Source organism: Erithacus rubecula (assembly GCF_903797595.1).
Source record: "Erithacus rubecula genome assembly, chromosome: 20".
Taxonomy (NCBI): Eukaryota; Metazoa; Chordata; class Aves; order Passeriformes; family Muscicapidae; genus Erithacus; species Erithacus rubecula.
In genome coordinates, this window is record NC_136672.1 from 3,850,190 (window position 1) to 3,868,265 (window position 18,076).

General features: G+C 54.6%; 1 protein-coding gene across 10 annotated transcripts in view; it reads left to right on the top strand.

Annotated features, from left to right (window-relative positions):
* Positions 1 to 18,076, top strand: part of SEPTIN9 (septin 9) — a 130,901-nt gene that overhangs the window by 74,686 nt on the left and 38,139 nt on the right. For 9 of the 10 annotated variants that reach the window (XM_079323430.1, XM_079323434.1, XM_079323429.1 and 6 more), the window contains one exon: positions 1,404 to 2,081. In XM_079323430.1, coding sequence (XP_079179556.1) covers positions 1,404 to 2,081 — 678 coding nt within the window. Of the gene's footprint in view, positions 1 to 1,403; positions 2,082 to 11,858; positions 12,081 to 18,076 lie in introns of those variants that run through there. The other variant, XM_079323426.1, reaches the window with a different exon arrangement.

An 18,076-nucleotide genomic window follows, 5' to 3' on the forward strand; every position in this document is an offset into this window, starting at 1 on the left:
CCTGAGCACTAATGCAGAACATCCTGGGGAGGCTCCTGCCCCCAGGCTCCTCAGTGCCCATCCAGGCTGGCTTTGCAGCCTGGGGTGCATATTGAGGAGTTTTGGGGTATTCTCCCCAAAAGGGAGAGTAGCCCAAGGTCTGGATCTCACATTTTAACCCCTGGCAGTCTCCCCATGGTGTGCCTTGTCTGACACACGAGCTCCAGCTCCCAGGGCTTTCTTCACCATTCCTTTGGTTTCCCTGTGCAGCTGCCAGGGGATGTGGCCATGGCTGTGCCAGCCCCTGCTGCCAGCACAGAGAGGGTCACTGCTGCTGCTGCTGCTGCCCTGCCTGGTGCCAGTGGTGTTGGAGCAGAGCTGGGCAGGCCAGCAGCAGATGCTGGCTCCCAGCACTGACCAGTGGCTCCTGTCCTGCAAACAGAGTGCCCAGGGGTTGGAGGGTCCCCAGCCCTGCCCTGGGGGTCAGAGCAGCCCTGGAACACATGGTGGCTCCTCTCCAGCCCCACCCCAGGGCTGGGAGGATCTGGATGAGGCAGGGCTGTGCTCCTGGCTCTCCCTGGCATCCTGATGTCCTGTGGGATCTCAGTCCCAGGTTTTTAGAGGCTAAATCTCACTGCTGCTATTCTGTTGATTTAAAGGATGGGTGGGCTGGTTGTGCTGGTCAGAGGCTGTGCCTTGTCCTGCCCTGCCCCTGTGCCTGCCTGGGGGTTCTGGGGGGGTCAGAGGGTATTTACAGCCTGTGGCTTTTTGATGGGATCCAGCAGTGGTTCCCTTTCCGTGGATTCAACCTTTTGTGTCTTTCTGGCTGGGTCCTGGCAGGAGCAGGGATCACTTGTCCCCTTCCTTGGACCAGGGTTTCAAGTCCATGTGCTCAAAACACTTCAGTCTTTGGTTCATAGTCTTTGGTTCATAGTCTCTACGTTTGTTTTTAAGGATATGAGCTTCTGTGGCTGCCACCTTTGGTTTTCTTGCTGCATTTATATGGATTTGGTGCCGTCCTGTGATTATTTTCCTGTTCCCAACTCAGATTTTGCTGGCAGTGCTGACAGGAAAGTCTGTATTTATCTGTGCATCTTTGGATGTGAGAGGGAAAGCGAGGTGTTCAAGCTGGATCTCTGTTTTCCCCCAGATCCAGTGCCCTGCTCTGCTCTCGTGGTGGGACCCTTGGAGTGTGGGTGGAGGGCAGTGTGGGGATGATTTCTGCTCTGGGGCTGAATTTCCTGGCCCTGATTTGTTTTATTACTGGGTTTTTAACTTGTCTGAGGAGGCAAGGCTTTAATCCCCAGGATTCTGAGTCCTGGGATGAAGGAGCAGAAATGAGCCTTATGCAGTGTCTGTGAGCATCTCTGGAGACCCTCAGCTGGATGGTAACTAAACCCTGATCTACTTTTCATGTTTTTCAGCTCTGAAAAGATCCTTTGAGGTCGAGGAGGTAGATCAATCCTCAAATTCCTCAACCCCACAGCGCCGGGCCCCCAACACCCTCCTCAGGTCCACCGTGTCCAGCTCCACGCAGAAGTTCCAGGAACTGGGCGCCAGGAACTCGGAGCCGCCCACCAGACACGCGGAGCCCACGGTGCAGAGATCCCCCAAGCCCCCTCTGAGGAGAGTGGAGCTCTCTGGAGCCAAACTGCCCGAGCCGGTGTCCAGAAGAACAGAAATCTCCATTGACATCTCCTCCAAGCAGGTGGAGAACTCCGGCTCGGGCTTGGCGCGGTTCGGCCTCAAGCGAGCGGATGCGGGGCACAAAGCACCCGAGGCGGCGGCCAGGCGGACTGAGATCACCCTGGGCAAGCCGCAGGAGCCGCGGAGGGCGGAGGCGCCTCCCTCCAAGATCCCCGAGCCGCCGCAGCGCCGCTCCGAGCCCGCCGAGCCCGCCGGGACCAGCACCGGGACCAGCACCGGGATCAGCGCCGGGACCAGCGCGCCGCGCCGCCCGGACATGCCGCCCGCCAGGGCTGCCGAAACAGCGGCCACTCGGGCAGCAGAGAGCCCGGAGCCCGCCCTGCCCGCACAGCCCCTGCCGCCAGAGCCGAAGGCACAGCCCCCGCACACGGACAGCACGGCCAAGAGACAGGAGGGTGAGTACAGCCCTCCCCAAAAACCGGGTATGAGTTTCTCTGCTTCACCCCTTGGAGAACGCTTTTGACTTGAGGCTTTGGAGAAAGCTTCCAAATTTGAGTGATGGAGTTAAAATCATGGGTGTGTAGTTAAATAGAAGTGTGTGCTTTCACGTGGTGAAGGGTTTTAAATTGAGGTTTTTATAATGTAGTAATAGGTATGTGTTGCATCTGGTGTTGTTTGGGGTGAAAACAAGTAAAAGAGGCATTTGTAGGGGTTTTACAGAGATGCTTATTTGTGTTTGCATCATCCACGGTTCAGGGAACAAAGGGCAGGTGCTTTGTGAGGTTCTAGGTTAAACACATGGGATGAGCAGGGTGGGGAGAGCATCAGAGGCCAATTACCAGGGGACATGGGGGTGTCACAAAGGGTGGGGTTAGCAGGGAATTAGGGTGGGAGTGACCAGAGACTGAGGGACAGGGAGAGAGGCTGACCCAGGGAACAGAACAGGAGTACCAAGAGAGGCCTCTCCTTTTCCCTAATTGGGAATACCTGTCAGTCTCCACAGGTGTGGGATAAGATGGAAAATTTTAGGTGGTGTGTCTTTCAGTGCTCATCTTCCTTCTTCTTCATGATTTCAGGTAGCAGTTTCTGGTTGGACAGTTAGTGCTGCACTGAGGGTCATGGGAATTTAGTTATTGGATTAAAAGTATAAACAATATAGGTGTTATGTCTCTGTTGGACTGTTTGGCTTTAAGCTGGGCTGGTCAGTGCCCCAGGTGTCACACAGGAGGTGCCAGGTGCTGCTGCTGCTCTTTCAGCTCCTGTGGTGACACCTCTGGGGTCTGTGCTCACATGTGTCCACAGGCAGAGCTGTTACCTTGGTGTTTATCCTGCCTGAAAGAGCTGCCAGCTCCAATAAGAAATTCTGTCGAGTCAAAAAGGAAATGCCAAAAGCCTGTGTGCTGGGAGGTGCCAGCTGTGCCAGCTCAGGCCCTGTGCAGAGCCACAGAGCCCTGGAGAGGCTCCCAGGTGCAGGGAGGTGCTGGCTCTGGCAGTGTTGTTGGGATGTTGCTGTTTGGTGTTGTTGTTTATGGTTTGGGGCAGGAACTGCCTTTTCATTAGCAGGAGTCAGGGTTTTTTGCCCTTGGAGACAAAGTCTAATAACATCCTGGAGCACAGCCACTATTAAACTGGAGACCTGGCTTATATTAGCTCTATCTTGTTTTCAATTAATTCCATATTAAAGCTAGCTTCCCTCCCTTGCCAGCTGTCATTTATTCTCCATGTTTTGGAGATTTTCCTTTCAGACCTGTTAATTGCTTTTCCATTCTCCATCGCCCACGAGCTCTCTCCTGTGAGGGATCCAGTGGTTGGGTGGAGGGCACCCCTTCCCTTCCCTCCCCACCCTTTGCCTCTCCCTGGGGGCTGTAGGATGGGGTGGGATGGGATGGGGTGGGATGGGGTGGCTGACCCAGGGCCTGGGAGGTCCATGCCTGCCCTGGAGCTGCAGCAGGGGTTGGTTCCATCCCTCTGCTGGTGCAGCCCTGTGCTCAGTCTGGCATGCAGAGAAGTCAGGCTGTGGTGTGTGCTGCTGTAAAACCAAGGCAGGAGTCAGCAAGGGAGGTGATGTGGACTCTGCAGGACCCAAGTGGGTTTTTCTTACTGTGCATGGTGTAGGTGTGACCTTTCTGAGCTGGGCTTTTTTATAGGTTGGGCCATCTCCAGCTGAGCTGTGAGCCCCAGCCCAGGGTGGAGTTTGTGTGAGCCCCCCTCTCTGTCCCCAGTGCTGTGTGAGGTGCCCAGGGGGCCCATCCTGCCCTGTGGATGGGTGCTCAGCCTTGTCCTGCTGGCTCTGGGCTGCTCTGAGCATCCCAGGCTCTGGATGGTGGGGCACTTTAAGAGCAGAAGACTGTCTGAGCTGCTGAATCCTCCAGCTGCCCAGGGTGGGGAGAGAGGGGGGACAGCTGCTGGGATATGTTACCCCTGAGCCCAGCTGTCTGGAGTCTGCCCTGCAGCACCAGCCAGCCTGGGTCTGCTACAAAAGGGGCTTTCAGTCCAAATGTCTCCAAGAATCATCACAGAATGGTTTGGCTTGAGAGGGACCCTAAAGATCATCTAGGTCCAGCCCCACTGCCACAGAGAGCCAAAGTTGGAGGGGTTGTGAGGGCTCTGTCTCCTCTTCCCTTGTGTGTCAGCACAAGGGTACAGAGCACATCCCCTTCCTGACCATCTCCTCCTCCACTGCTGTGCCTTCAGGTTGCCCTGGTTTGCTCTCACCCCGTTTTGGGGTGCTCCTCCCCTTGTTCCACAGCACCCACCCCAAGGTGATGCTGGGCAGGTCCATGGCCTCTCTCCTTGTTGCTGGTGCAAGAGCACAGAGACGTTTGGGGGGCTGCACAGGGACCCTCAGCTCCCACAGATGGGTGCAGGCACATTGCCAATGCTCAGCAGCCCCACTGCAGCTTTGGCCCCACCACAACCCCCCAAATAAAGGTGCTGCCTCTCTGATGTCTGCAGCAGTGTGGCAGCTCCTGCCCCAGGGTTTGGTCAGCAGGAGGTGCTCCTGGGGCACTGGACACCTCTGGGTCCCGTTGTTGGTGGCTCTCCAGCACAAACAGCTGAGCAGGGGATGCAGGCAGCTGCCTCCAGCTGCCCTCACTCTCTGCTGTGCTGGGATTGCCCTCCCCAGCTGTCAGGCTCAGCTGCCTTGCCTGTGCTGAAGGTATGCAGCAGAGTGTGTTGTGCAGGAAGAGGCTGCTCAGAGGAGAAGAACAGCCACAGGGAGCTTGGCAGTTCAGAGCAAACCACAGAGGAAAGGAGTAATTTCAGTGCTGAACTTCATCAGGGCAGTGTGGCTCCAGAGGTGGGAGGAGAGCTGGAGGTATTTAATGGGGCAAGAAAAATTCCTTCCCATCCATGTTCTCCCTCTCTGAGTCTTTGTGCTCTCCTGCACTCCCTGGGGAGCATTTGCTTTGTTTGTGCTTGAATTGGGCCATTAGTGACAGGGACAGAGGCACCCATCCCTCTGGGATGTGCAGAGCTGGACTCTGTGTCCCCAAAATCTGCAGTGGAGATCCCAATGGAGATTTTCTGTGGCTGTTGCTTCCCCAGCTGGGACAAGGAGATGGGATGGGATGAGCAGGTGATGTGGATTTTTGTAGCTGGAGTCTGCCAGAGCAATGTGAGCTATGCAGTGGGTGCAGGCAAGGGGAGGATGTGCAGAGGGCAGAAAGAGGCACAGGCAATTAAAATAGCTGTAAAAACAAGGTGAGAGGGGAGGGCTGTTCCTGAACCCACAGCCTTGGGCACTGTGGGAGGCTGCCCTTGCTGTGCAGGACTTAAAAATGTGAATATCCAAATCTGAGAGCCTGTGGGTGGGGGTGACCTCTCCCAGGCTCCTGCTGTGGGCAGCAGTTCCCTCCCAGTCCCAGGGCACTGAGATGGAGCTGGCAGGGGAGGATGCTCTGCCCTGGGCTGGTGGGGCAGGTCTGAGCAGGGCTGTGGGGCCAGTGTGGCAGGAGCTGCTCCATCCCTGTGAGGAGAGGAGCAGGGAATCATTGTGGGAGCAGCAGGGCTTCATCCAGGGACATCCACCTGCCCTTTGCACTGGAGAGATCTCCTGGGATCCTCTGGAGCTGCATGAGAGACAGGCAAATCTTCAGGATTCAAATCTATCCTGGGTGATCCTGCCCCAGCATCCCCTTCCACTGTGCCTCCCCTCTCTTGTGCTTGTGTGGTTGAACATCTTTGCCTTCTCTGTTCCTTGTCATGTGTGGTGATTTGTCTTGGAGATTGGGGAAGGCATTTCTAGCCCCAGAAAAATTAAAGACTTCCATTTTGGTTTAGTAGTCTGTTTCTACTTCTCCCAGTTGCTGTTTGTATTGATGGCTCAGTCCTGGCACCTCAGGTGATGGACTGGAAGCACTCCCAGATGAGAAGTGAGGGCTGGTTTGGTCTGATGCTCCTGTTGGTCTCCTCACAAGCTGCTGTGGCTGCCCAGGCCCTGGGGACAGCAGTCAGCCAGCAAGGATGATCTGGAGCTTGTTTAGATAAATCAGAGCAGATCTAATGAACAATGCACCTGAAACAGGGATGTGACCTTCCTCTGTGTCCCAGCATGGGTCTGAAAAACATCTCTGAGCTTTCAGCTTTGTTGGGATCTTTGTCCCATGGCCACTTTGGGACAGCCACACAGGGTGCCAGGTGCACCTTCAAACTCAGCAGGACTCCCCCATCTATTCTGCTGCACAACAAGCAGGGCAACATCAGGAGAGTGAAGCAATTCATTTGTTTTTTCACTGTTCTTTCCATCTAGAAGCCTAATGGAAAGACTTTTCTTTAGAACTCCCATAGAGTTGGGTTAAAATTTAAACAGTTAAAAAATACTTAAGAATGGAAAGAAGGAAGCTTTGAGATGCACTGAAATTCTCGTGAAAACCAAACTTGTTGCTGTGTGCTGGGAAGTTGTGGTGGGGGCTGCAGCCCAGTGCCCTCCCACGAGTTCCAGGCCCCCATTGTGCCATGGACACCCAGGGATGGAGAAATGAAGCCACACAAGCCTTGGGGTGACTTTTCTTCTGTCCTGTGCTGCTAGGGTGACACCAAGTGTGAGGTTATAGGGATTTGGACAACTCTTAACACAGTGAGGCTCCCTGGGATGGAGATGCTGTGAGTCACCCTTTCCAGCTCTCTAACTGTACAAAGAGATTAAAGCTGGAGGGAAATGTTTCCTCCAAAACCAGCTGACAGATTCAGCCTTGGTTATGGACAGTCTTTTTTTTTGTTCTTGTTATTATTTTTAATGGGAAAATTCCTACAGCCCAGGATTCCAAATGGAGGGGCTGAGTGGGAAACGCTGAGTCTGGCTTTGTGAACACAGGTGCCAAAAATGAGATAATCTGGAAAAAATCGAGAGCTGCAGGCCCAGTGACTTGGAAGGAAGAGTGGGAGCATGTGTGGGGGAGAGGAATGTGTCCCATCATGGAGACACTGCCTAGTCCAGGACACCACGTGTAGGGGCAGGGCATTGTGTGTGCAGGGAGCAGCCAGTGCCCCTGGCTGTGTTTTGGGCTGTGTTTGGGGTATATTTTGGGGTGGAATGTGGGCACTGAGGATGTCAGGTGCTGTGGCTGTGCTGGTGCTGCATGTCTCTGTCCCCCAGAATGCTGTCCCCAAGTTGTGTTGTGCTCATCTCCAGCCACACGTGTCCCTTTTTGCACAGGCACGGGTTTTGGGGATGCTGTGCCATGTGGCAGCTCCAGGATACACCCCAGGAAATGAGGCTGAGCACTGCAGCCAGCCAGGCCCAGGAGGGTTTGTTTGCCTTGCTGGGAGTCCCTGAGGGCCCATAGGAAAGGCAGTGACCTCCCCAGTGGGGCTGCATTCTGCACAGGGATAGTTTCCCATAGGAAACACCATTTCCTTTCCTTGCCACAGCTGGAGCTGAGACCAGGAGAGGGCAAAGCTGGGGCTGCTGCATCCAGCATCAGAGGGACATGGAGCTGCTGGAGTGAGTGCAGGGCTCACTGCAGTGTTGGGGCAGGGCTGTGTGTCCATTCACATCTGTCTGTCCCTGAGCACAGAGGGGCTTTTGCCAGGGCACTGATACAGGACATCCCAGGGAGGCTCCTCCTGCCAGCCAGGCTGGCTTTGCAGTCAGAGGGGCTGGAGCCCCTCTGGAGCCAGGCTGGGAGAGCTGGGGGTGCTCACCTGGAGAGGAGAAGGCTCCAGGGAGAGCTCAGAGCCCTTGCAGGGCCTGAAGGGGCTCCAGGAGAGCTGGAGAGGGATTGGGGACAGGGATGGAGGGACAGGACACAGAAATGGCTTCCACTGCCAGAGGGCAGGGATAGGTGGGATATTTGAATTAAATCCTTCCCTGTGAGGGTGGGCAGGCCCTGGGGCAGGTTCCCAGAGCAGCTGTGGCTGCCCCATCCCAGGTTGGACAGGGCTTGAAGCAGCTGGGACAGTGGGAGGTGTCCCTGCCATGGCAGGGATGGCACTGGTGCTCTCTGAGGTCCCTTCCTACCCACAGCAGTCTGTGATTCTGTGCTGCAGAGTGACCCTGGCCTGGCAGGGCTCTTCCATGGCTGGGTTGGTCTGTGGTGAGCCTGTCCTTCTGTGCCATCCCCCCTCCTCCCTTGCAGGAGGGATCCAGTGGTGAGTGTGTGTCTGTAGAGCTCAGAGCTCCTGCTGCAGGCAGAATGTGACCACCTGCAGGATCACCTGTGCCCCTTGGGGTCTGTGCTCCAGCTGGGGGTGAGCCCTGAGCACCCCAGGAGCCTCTGAGTCCCTGTGCTGGAAATTGGGCAGCCCCTGGATGGAGGTGTCCTTGCTGGCTGGGAAAGGGGCTCCTGCCTGCTGTGGGGTTTGTGTTCATCCAGCTGGTGCTGAAAGGCAAAGGGAGACCCAGCCCTGGCTGAGGGGGGTGTGCAGGAACCAGAGCCAGGAGTTCCTCTGTTTATCCCGAGGTATTTGCATGTCTGGAGCCCGTGGCAGTGGGGAACATGCTCCCCACCCATCAGCTCCTTTGGATCCTCCAGCTTTCTCACATTTTGGTTAATCATCCTACAGGCTGATAAGGCAAATAAAATCCGTTATCTTGGCCAAGATAAAAAGAAGAGTTTGCTTTGATCTCCTGCAGTAAGGCCTGGCCTCTGGTTTTGTGACTTCTCTGCTGTCTGCTGGGGGAGAGAAGTGATGGCAGTGGTGATGAACCTTCTGTAATTAAGGAATCCTTCTCTTTTAAGCTATTTCTAGCCTGCTGCCCGTGCCTGAGATGTTTCTGTTGGCCAGTGGTTGAAGGGACACCATAGGCTGGGTGCAGTGCCAACTCCATAAACTCTGTCAGAGGACTGAATGGAGATTGTAGAGAGATAACTTTGTTTTGAGAAGATCAAACACTGTTGTGAGCAAAAAAGATAAGTTGACAGCAAGCCAGTTGTGTTCTTTACTCCTCCAGCAAACAAACAGACACAGAGACACTTCTACATTGTCCAAAATGCTGTGGTGAAGCTGAAGTGAATGTGGCTATAAATGGAAAAAGCAGCTGGTCTTGGATTGCAGCCTGTGCTCAGACTTCTTTGGGCCCAGTTTTTCTTACATCTGCTAGAGGTTTTAAAGAAGGGTTGTGGGGAGAGAGCAGCTTTCCTTTGGGTTGGTTAAATCTGGGTCACCCATTTCATTGATCTTCTGAACTGGTGTGTGCACAGAAGTTCCCAGGATTTCTCTGGGGTCACATGCATCAATACTTCACCCTCCTGAATCATTTTGCTTTGTCTTGGCATGAAGGCAGCACCAGACATGCTGGGACACAAAGCTGGACCCAAGGGCCTGGTCCAAAGTATTTTGCAGACAACAAAACTTTGAGGTATTTATGCATTTATGAAAAGCAAATAATTTAACAAACCATCTAAGGTTGCTGTGCCAGCCCAGGAGTGACAATGTGGGCATTTGGGATTGCTGGAGTTGTGTCACCTGCAGTTTGCTCTGTGTGGAAGCTGTGGGCTGGTTTGTGCATGACAAAAACCATTTTGTCCAGCAGGAGTGAAGGATGGCTGGAATGGAGCATTTTTCAACAGCTTGAAGTACAGAGGTTGATGATGCTCTGGCAAATATGAGCATAACCTTGGATTTATGTTTAGTTTTTCAGCCCTTGAGAAGATGTCCAGGGTTTGTCTGAGTCAGGTGGTCTTATCAGGTGTTCTCCTGTGTTATTCCCAGAGTCAGAGATGGGGGTGGAAAGGGATTAGCAGCAGCAGAACTGGGTGGGGCATTAATCCCTTGTTATCATGAGTGCTCGACAGGCCCCCAGCCACACATTTACTGGAGTGTGTGTGTGTGTGTGTGTCAGGCTTTTCTTTGATGCTTATCCACAGCACTTTAACTGTTTATGGTGGCTCTGCCTTCCCCCTTTCCTCCTCTCCTGCTGCAGATGGAGTGGCACAGACATTCCTTCCCTCCTTCAGAGAGAAGCTCAGCTTGTGGGGAATCTCAGAGCAAGCAGATTAGATGGGAACCCAAAGGGATGTGGTGCCTAGGAGGAGAGGGCAGTGATAAAAGTTAATGATCTCCTGAAAGGAGTTTTCTCACCCCCAGCTGTGTGGTAACTCACAAGTCTTGAATTGCAGGGCACTGCTTTCAACTCCAGCTCCAGTGCAGCTGGGGTGTGTTTTGTGTGGGCTGGGTAGATCTGGAGGGACATCACAGGAGCTGCCCTACCCAGCTGGGGCTGCAGCCCCTGTGTTTGCCTCCCCTGTGTGCTTTGACTCTGGATGGGGAATTTAGCTGGCTCTGCTCGGTGCTTGCTCTGACCTGGGAGCTTGTGCTGTTGTCTGAGGAGTTGGGGTGCTCTGGATCCTTCTCTGAAGCTCTGGCACATGGAGGTGCAGGGTCAGTCCCTGGTTTCAGTCCCTGAAGCTACAAATGTCAGGCTCATGCTCCATCTCACCCACTGGCAGCTCCCTCCCATCTGCAGAGGAAATCAGTTCATGGAGCAAGAGCCAGAAAATCCCTGAGGAGATGGCAAAAGTTTGTATGGCAGGAGAGCCTGGTGGGGACCATGCCTGTGCTGTCCACTCCTCTGCTGTCTGGGGGGAATCCCTCTGCCCACTGCAGTTTCTCTTCTGTAACAGGGAGCTGGTGAAGGTGCCCAGGTGCCTGAGGTTCAGTCCTTGCATTGGGTTCTTTCTTCTTCCAGGTTCAGCTGGTGATTAGGAATTAGCTGGTCCTGCTTCCAGAGGTGCTGTGGGGCTGTGCAGGGTGGGAGAAGCCCAGGAGTGCCTCTGCAAAGGGAGGTCCTGAGCTGTGCAGGAGAAATGGGATGTATCAGGTGCTTTCTGTCTCAAAACCTTGCCATCTACCTTGCTCACTCCTAAATTTGAAAAACCCATAGTTTGAAGAGGAAATAAAGATTTGGAAGGCATATTTTGGGTGTGTGGGGAGCAGATTGTGCCTCCTGATTGGTGATTGTTGGCACTGGGGGAGGAGCAGGAGTATTTGGGGTATTTTGGATGCTCTATGCCTCACCTCCTCTTCCCCTGCTGCCATCTGCTGCAGGCTGGATGGAGAATGGACATTACCTTGGAATTGTCCTGGGAAAAAGGAGCAGATCTGAGCAGCTTTTCTGATAAAACATAATTGTTTAGACAAACTCTGGCTGAACTTGCTTCCTCCTGCATCCCAGCATGCAGATAAACAGGGTGGAAGTGGGAGGCCGAGTTCACAGGCTGCTGGGGCTCTCCCTGGGGTCACACGACCCTCCAGACCCCCTGCCCACCCCTTCTGGTGGCCTTGGAGAAGATGAGAGATGCAGCTGAGTGCTGAGGATGATGCCCTGGCTCTGGGTAGTTCAGTGCTCCAGGATGTGATGGGACCTTGATAAGAGCACATCAGGGTGTGGGTGGTCCTGGGGGCAGCACTGGATCCATCATGGTCCAGCTGCAGGGCTGGCCTTGGCTCTGTGCTGCTCTGGGGGATGCAGGAGCTGGGTTTGCTCCAGCCCTGCTCTCTCCAAGCCTGGGTGGTGGGCAGGTCTGTGCCCTGAGAGGTTCCTGTGTGACCTGGCAGTGGCAGGGCACTCAGGATTGGGGTGTTGCTGTGCCCTGTGTGGCTCCTGCCAGGTCTCCAGGAGCTGCTTTGTGGATCCAGATGAAATCTGAGATCCTGCCATAGCACTGATGTTCCTCCCACCGTTCCTCAGGGAAGCAATCCTCCTTGCCCTACTTTGTGTAGTAAATAAAAGTTTATTTACAGCCCAGGAGTGCACGCCCTGGGGTTGGGAGGTGAAGGGTTCCTGGAGGAGCTCTGGGGTTTCCTTTCTGCTTCAGTTCCTGGGCAGAAGAGTCTTGGGAAGGAGCAGCCCTGTGAGTGGGAGCTCAGGGGAAGCTGAGCCCTGTGCATGGTTTGGGGCATGGCTTTGTTCCCTGTTCACAGCCCTGTGCCACTGCCTGTCACCTGGAGAAGAGCTGGGAGGAGATAAGGAGTGCCCACAGGTGACACAGGGCTGGACAGCAGCAGAGGTGAGCTGCCATCCCTCTGTCCCCATCCTTGCTGAGGGGGCTGTGGGCATGGGGCTGAGCTCTGCTGGCCTGTGGGGTCCTGGGGGGATTCCAGCTCTGCCCTGAATCTTCTGCAGAGCTTCAGGGAATGAGCATTTGTCTGCTCATGGAGGAGTGGGAAGGGTCTCTTTGGGGTTATTTCAGCCCATGTGTGGGACAGATTATTTATGGGCCAGTTGTTTGAAGGGTGAGCAAACCAAAGCCATGATTTGGGCTGCACTGAAAGAGCAGAGCTGGGAAAGTTTCAAACTGTGGCTCAGAGACAAGGGGGGACATGGCTGTGGCTTTCTGCTGGGGACCAGTGTTGTGTCCCTTGGGAGAGGCACAGAGAACATTGTTTGGAGTTTCTGCTTTTCCTTCTCATTTTTCAGACGTGCAAGATTAATTGCTCTCTTTTATTGTCCACAGCAATATTTATTTTGCTGCTCTGCAGCAGCAGGGGCTGGGTAGGTTTCACAAACTGAATTTTCCCTGGACAAGCCCCTCCTCTGATTTCACACTACCAGCTGCCAGTTTTAAAACACTTTTAAAACTGTTTTAAAACAGTTTGCACCGAGGCTGAAAGTATTTGAAGGGCAGAGCAATGCCTTGCAGGAAATGGCTTAAGCTTCCTGCTCCCAAGATGGTGTGAGTGTTAAAACAGAACTGGAGAAATATTAGACATCCTACATCCGGCCTGGCTGGGGAGGGTGACCCTGGGTGATGGATGGAAAGCCTGGACACCCCCTCCCCCTGCAGCTTCCTGCAGGACCAGGGGCCCTGTGGCTCCCCCTGGCCCCAATCCCCCTGACTTCATGGGGGAAAAAAAGTCAAATTGTTCCCTGCTGCTCTGGACTTTGCTGTGTTTTGGTTTTGTGGGAGATGTGTGGGGAGAACTGGGTGAAGGTGTGGGGTGAAATGTCTCAGATTGAGTTTCCAGCAGAGAATGGGAGCTGGAGAGGCAGTGGTTCTGGTGAAAAGTTTGCAGCAGTTTATCTGGCAGGCTGAAGTGAGAGGTGAGAGTCTGGGGTGGCTGAGTCTGAGCTGGTCCTGTTGGTTTGGGGCTGGAGCAGGACCTTTCTCACCCATCAGTGCAATCACTGCTGAATTATTGGCTGCATCAGAGACCACAGAATCTCCCAGCACAGAGGAATTCCTGCTTGGTGCTGGCTGAGCACCATCTACCTGACCAGGCAGGGAATAGCAGCTGCTGTGTGTGCAGGACAGACAGACAGGGCTGGACAGAAATGGGGATGTGTGTGGGGAAGGGCAGGCAGGGATGGGGTGCCATGGGCAGGGAGCAGCTCACTGGAGCTCTGGGGTGGCTGGCACACATTCAGCTCCCTGGGGATTACTGCCCTGGCAGTTTACATCCCTCTCCAAACCCTGGTTTGCTGGCTGGAGTGTGGAAATTTAGGGAATTTTATTCAGAATATTATCAATTGGATAAAAAAAAAATTAAATCTGAGCAGTGTCTGGGAGTGTGCAGGTGCAGGAGGAATGAGGTGGGGCTGTGGGCAGAGCAAGAGGAGCAGTGTGGGTTTGAGCTCCTCCAGCAGTCACAGAGAATGCTGGAATTGCCCATAGTGGAGCAGCAATCCCAGTTTGGGAGCTGGGTCCTCTGGGAGGTGTGTCCAGCCCAGGAGCAGCAGCAGAGGGTGTGGGGGCATTTTGGGGTGGGGGCAGTGTGAATGGAGCATTATGCTGTGCTCAGGCACCCTCCTGCCAGGCTTCCCACTCCCTCCTTTCCTGCTCTCCATTGGGATGCTGGCAGCTCTCTGTGGATCCAGAGGGGTGAGTGCCATCCTCAGAGGCAGCTCTGGGCTGGGGGAGGTCAGGGTTTGATGCCCAACTTTCCCCATGGCACATAACCCCCTGAAGCTGAGCAGCACAGCCCTTGGGGTTTGGGGTTTAGTGAGGCACACCGTTTGTTTTCCCAGCTTTTTCCATGGGTTGCATTGCCTGGGAAAGCTTTGGCCAGCAGGCCTGGGGGAGGGGAGGATGAGGCTGATTTAAATCCCACAGATAGTCACAGCTGGCTGGAAGTGTGTCTGCAGCACATCAGAGGTGCCCAGTGCTCCTGGATAACGTGCTGGGGGAGTGGGAGCCAGTCCTGGGCTGCCAGGCAGGGTGTGGGGGGCAGGAGGGGAGCTTTGGGGCAGATGCTGGGGCTGTCTGGGGCAGAAATGCAGCTCTTTGCCCCAGAATCATCCCCTTGGCCTGTGGCTGCCACTCTGCAGGACCAGCAGGGTGGTAGGACACCATGTGTGCACCCCAAAAGGTGCTTGGGTTTAGGGCTGCTTTTATCCTCCCTGCTCCATCAGCTGGTGAAGCAGAGACTCATACAGCACCCCTGGATCCACAGGGCTCCTGTGGGGTGGGGAATAGGAGGAATTCATGGGGAAAGGGAACATCCTGGTGCCCTTCAGGCAGCTGAGCAGCCCCAGGGTGTGCTGAGCAGCTGTGGGGCTGCAGGAAGGAGTGGTGCTGCTCTGTAATCCCTGCATGGGGGATTTATTTTTCTTCTCCAGGCTGACTGACCCTCAGTCTGGCCCTGCCAGCCCTTCCCTCTGTGTCACTGTGGGTCAGGGTGTCCCTGTGTGGGATGCGCCCTCCTTCCCACGGCTCCCAGGAGGGACACAGAGCCCTGGGAGAGGCACAGAAAGGTTTGGGAGAGGTTTGGAAAGGGCTTCCTGAAAGGCTCTGTGCAGGGCAGGGGGCAATGCTCCTCTTGCTGACCCACAGGTCTGCAGGGAAGCCAACCTTTGACTTATATCTTTCTTAAATCTGTCTTAAATCTGAGATGAATGGGTAATCTGGAGCCCAGGCAGTGAGTTTTAGCTAGTCTCTGTGAGACTCTGTGGGGTTCTGCCTTCTCCTGGTATACTCAGGAGGACATGGATTGGGATGGGAAGGGCAGGGATTACAGGGGGGCTGTGCTGGACCTGCCTGCATCCCTTAAGGTGTGGATCCAGTACCCAGTCTTTGCTTTAAAGGCTGATTTTTGCTGTTGCTCTTCATCCAGAAAATAAGTTTTACCACAGCCTTTGCTTGAATGGTCCCAAACTCTGGATCCAGGGTCTTAAAGCCCTCAGTGCTTTTTTGTCAGGATAAAAATGGTGATGGTTGATAGATTCCCAAGTATTTTCATGAGGTTGTGGGGGGACCTGGGTCCCCAAGAATAGGCTGAAGTCAGCAGCTCTCCCTGCTCTCAGCTTCTGGAGGGTGTCAGACATGAGAGCTGCATCCTGCAGAGCAGAAAACCTCAAACCACATTGGGGCCCATGACCTTTAAACAGCAATGAGTGTCACAGTGCAGAGCCTGTGCCTTTATCAGATCACAGCCAGGGAGGAGCTCTGAGCAGAGCTGGGGGCAGCAGGGCTGCCTTGGTTTCATGGGTTGGTGTTTGGGGGCAGTGGGGCTGCCCTGGTTTCATGGGTTGGTGTTTGGGGGCAGTGGGGCTGCCCTGGTTTCATGGGTTGGTGTTTGGGGGCAGTGGGGCTGCCCTGGTTTCATGGGTTGGTGTTTGGGAGCAGTGGGGCTGCCCTGGTTTCATGGGTTGGTGTTTGGGGGCAGTGGGGCTGCCCTGGTTTCATGGGTTGGTGTTTGGGGGCAGTGGGGCTGCCCTGGTTTCATGGGTTGGTGTTTGGGGGCAGCAGGGCTGCCCTGGTTTCTCTGGATTGTGTTTGGGGGCAGCAGGGCTGCCCTGGTTTCATGGGTTGGTGTTTGGGGGCAGTGGGGCTGCCCTGGTTTCTCTGGATTGTGTTTGGGGGCAGTGGGGCTGCCCTGGTTTCATGGGTTGGTGTTTGGGGGCAGTGGGGCTGCCCTGGTTTCATGGGTTGGTGTTTGGGGGCAGCAGGGCTGCCCTGGTTTCATGGGTTGGTGTTTGGGGGCAGTGGGGCTGCCCTGGTTTCATGGGTTGGTGTTTGGGGGCAGTGGGGCTGCCCTGGTTTCTCTGGATTGTGTTTGGGGGCAGTGGGGCTGCCCTGGTTTCATGGGTTGGTGTTTGGGGGCAGTGGGGCTGCCCTGGTTTCATGGGTTGGTGTTTGGGGGCAGTGGGGCTGCCCTGGTTTCATGGGTTGGTATTTGGGGGCAGCAGGGCTGCCCTGGTTTCATGGGTTGGTGTTTGGGGTTGGTGTTTTTAATGCCCTGTAGGGTGGATGGTGATGGAGATCTGGGTCCAGGTGCTTCATTCCCCACTTGGAGTGATTGTGGTGCAGATTTGCCCCAAAATGTCTCTCAAATTTGGGTCTTACATCCATCCATCTATCTGTCTGTCTGTCTATCTATCTATCTATCGCAGTCTCTTGGGAGGTATTGCAGCCTAATTGGAATTAGGTGCCTGAATACCTTTCAGGATGCATGTCTTGACTCTCCTGTGCCTCTGAACCCAGCACTGCCCCCTCACCCTGATGCTGCAAGCTCATCACACCCCAAGATGTGCTCTGTCATGGGGAGTGGGTGGTGGGAGCAGCTGGGGTGAGGCAGGAGGAGGCAGGATGCCCCTCTCAGACCTCCCAGGAAACACTAACACAGCTTCTTTCATGGAGGAGCCCATTGCAGCAGGCATGGTGTGGCAGCTCAGCATGACTGGCTCAGGAGCTGCTTTGCTGTAGGGATGTTCTGTGTTCAGTAGGGTGAGTTATTTCTCCAAAGAGCAGGTCAGGACATTGCAGCTCCAGATCTGCTACCCCACCTTTCCTATTGCTCTCTCCAGCATTTAGGCAGCTTGAATCCATCCAGTCACTCATTTAAACTCCTCTTTGAGCTGCAGGATGTCCTGTGAGATTCCTGAGTGCCTGAATGAGGGGCTTTCTCGGCTTGGCAGAGGCTGACAGACCCCAGAGAGCTCCCGTGCTGGGGGAAGAGCCTGTTGCCAAGTCGTAGGAGGAATTCCCACGTTCCTGTTCCTTCCTGCTGCCTGCCAAACGCTTGTCCTGTCCACAAAGGCTGATGTATTTGGTAGGATTTAACCTTTGCTCATAGAAGTGAATAATGGAGATCTTTTACTTTTGGTTTCTGGGTGTAAATTCACAACTCAGCGCTGGTTTTGTATGCACAGCACGGACCCATGGTGGGAAAAACGGGAGGAACAGAGGGATTCTTCACTTGGGTGAAGCCTCTGGAGCCATAGCTAGGAGCCTGCAGAGAACTGCCCCTCCTCCTCTCCTGATGAACCCCCAAACCAGGCTTTAGGTGCCAACCAGACCTCAGCACTTCAGCAGAAGCACAAAGGCAGCCCTGTGGGATGTGGAATTTGGGATTTCTCACGCCCAGAGTTGCTGCAGGTCCTGCCTGGACAGACAGACAGGCTCCCACATTTTCCCCATTGGCAGCAAGCATGTCCATGGAGTTTCAGGGAGGAGAAATGCCCCTTTTTGTTGCTTGTTTTCATGCTTACAGCAGAAGACACAGGTAGCACTGTTTTAACTCTGCCCTGAACCATCTTTTTGTTCTTTTTTGTCCTGTGGGACAGCCCTGGTGACATTGATGCTGGTTGTTGCCACCAGTCATGTCATCAGCAGCACCCAGAGCTACTGAAATGGGTGTGAACCACAGCTGGGCACCTCTGTGTGGGGCTGACCTGGTCTGGGGGAGGTGGGAATGACCCAAAGCTCACTCCCAAATCTGGGCAAAGAGGAAAAGTGAAAAAAAGCTCAGCAGGTCCAGGCACAGTCTGAGCTCATTTTTGGAGGACATCATCCATGTCCCATGGGTGGGATCAGCAGGAGGGAGCCCTGCACAGAGAAGGGAGGTCTCTGAAATCCCATGGTGGGGGTTTGGGGCATCACACCATGCTGGAGGTATTCCAGCAGATCCCCTCCTTCCTTGTGCTTCCTTGTGCTGGTTGCTCTGTGGAGCTGCAGTGAGCTCCAGGGGGACTTTGCTGCTCTGTGGCTGCTTGGCACAGCCAGGTGCTCCCCATCCTGGAGCAAGTGCTGGGCTGTGCCACTCTGGGCATGAGGCAAAGCCCCAC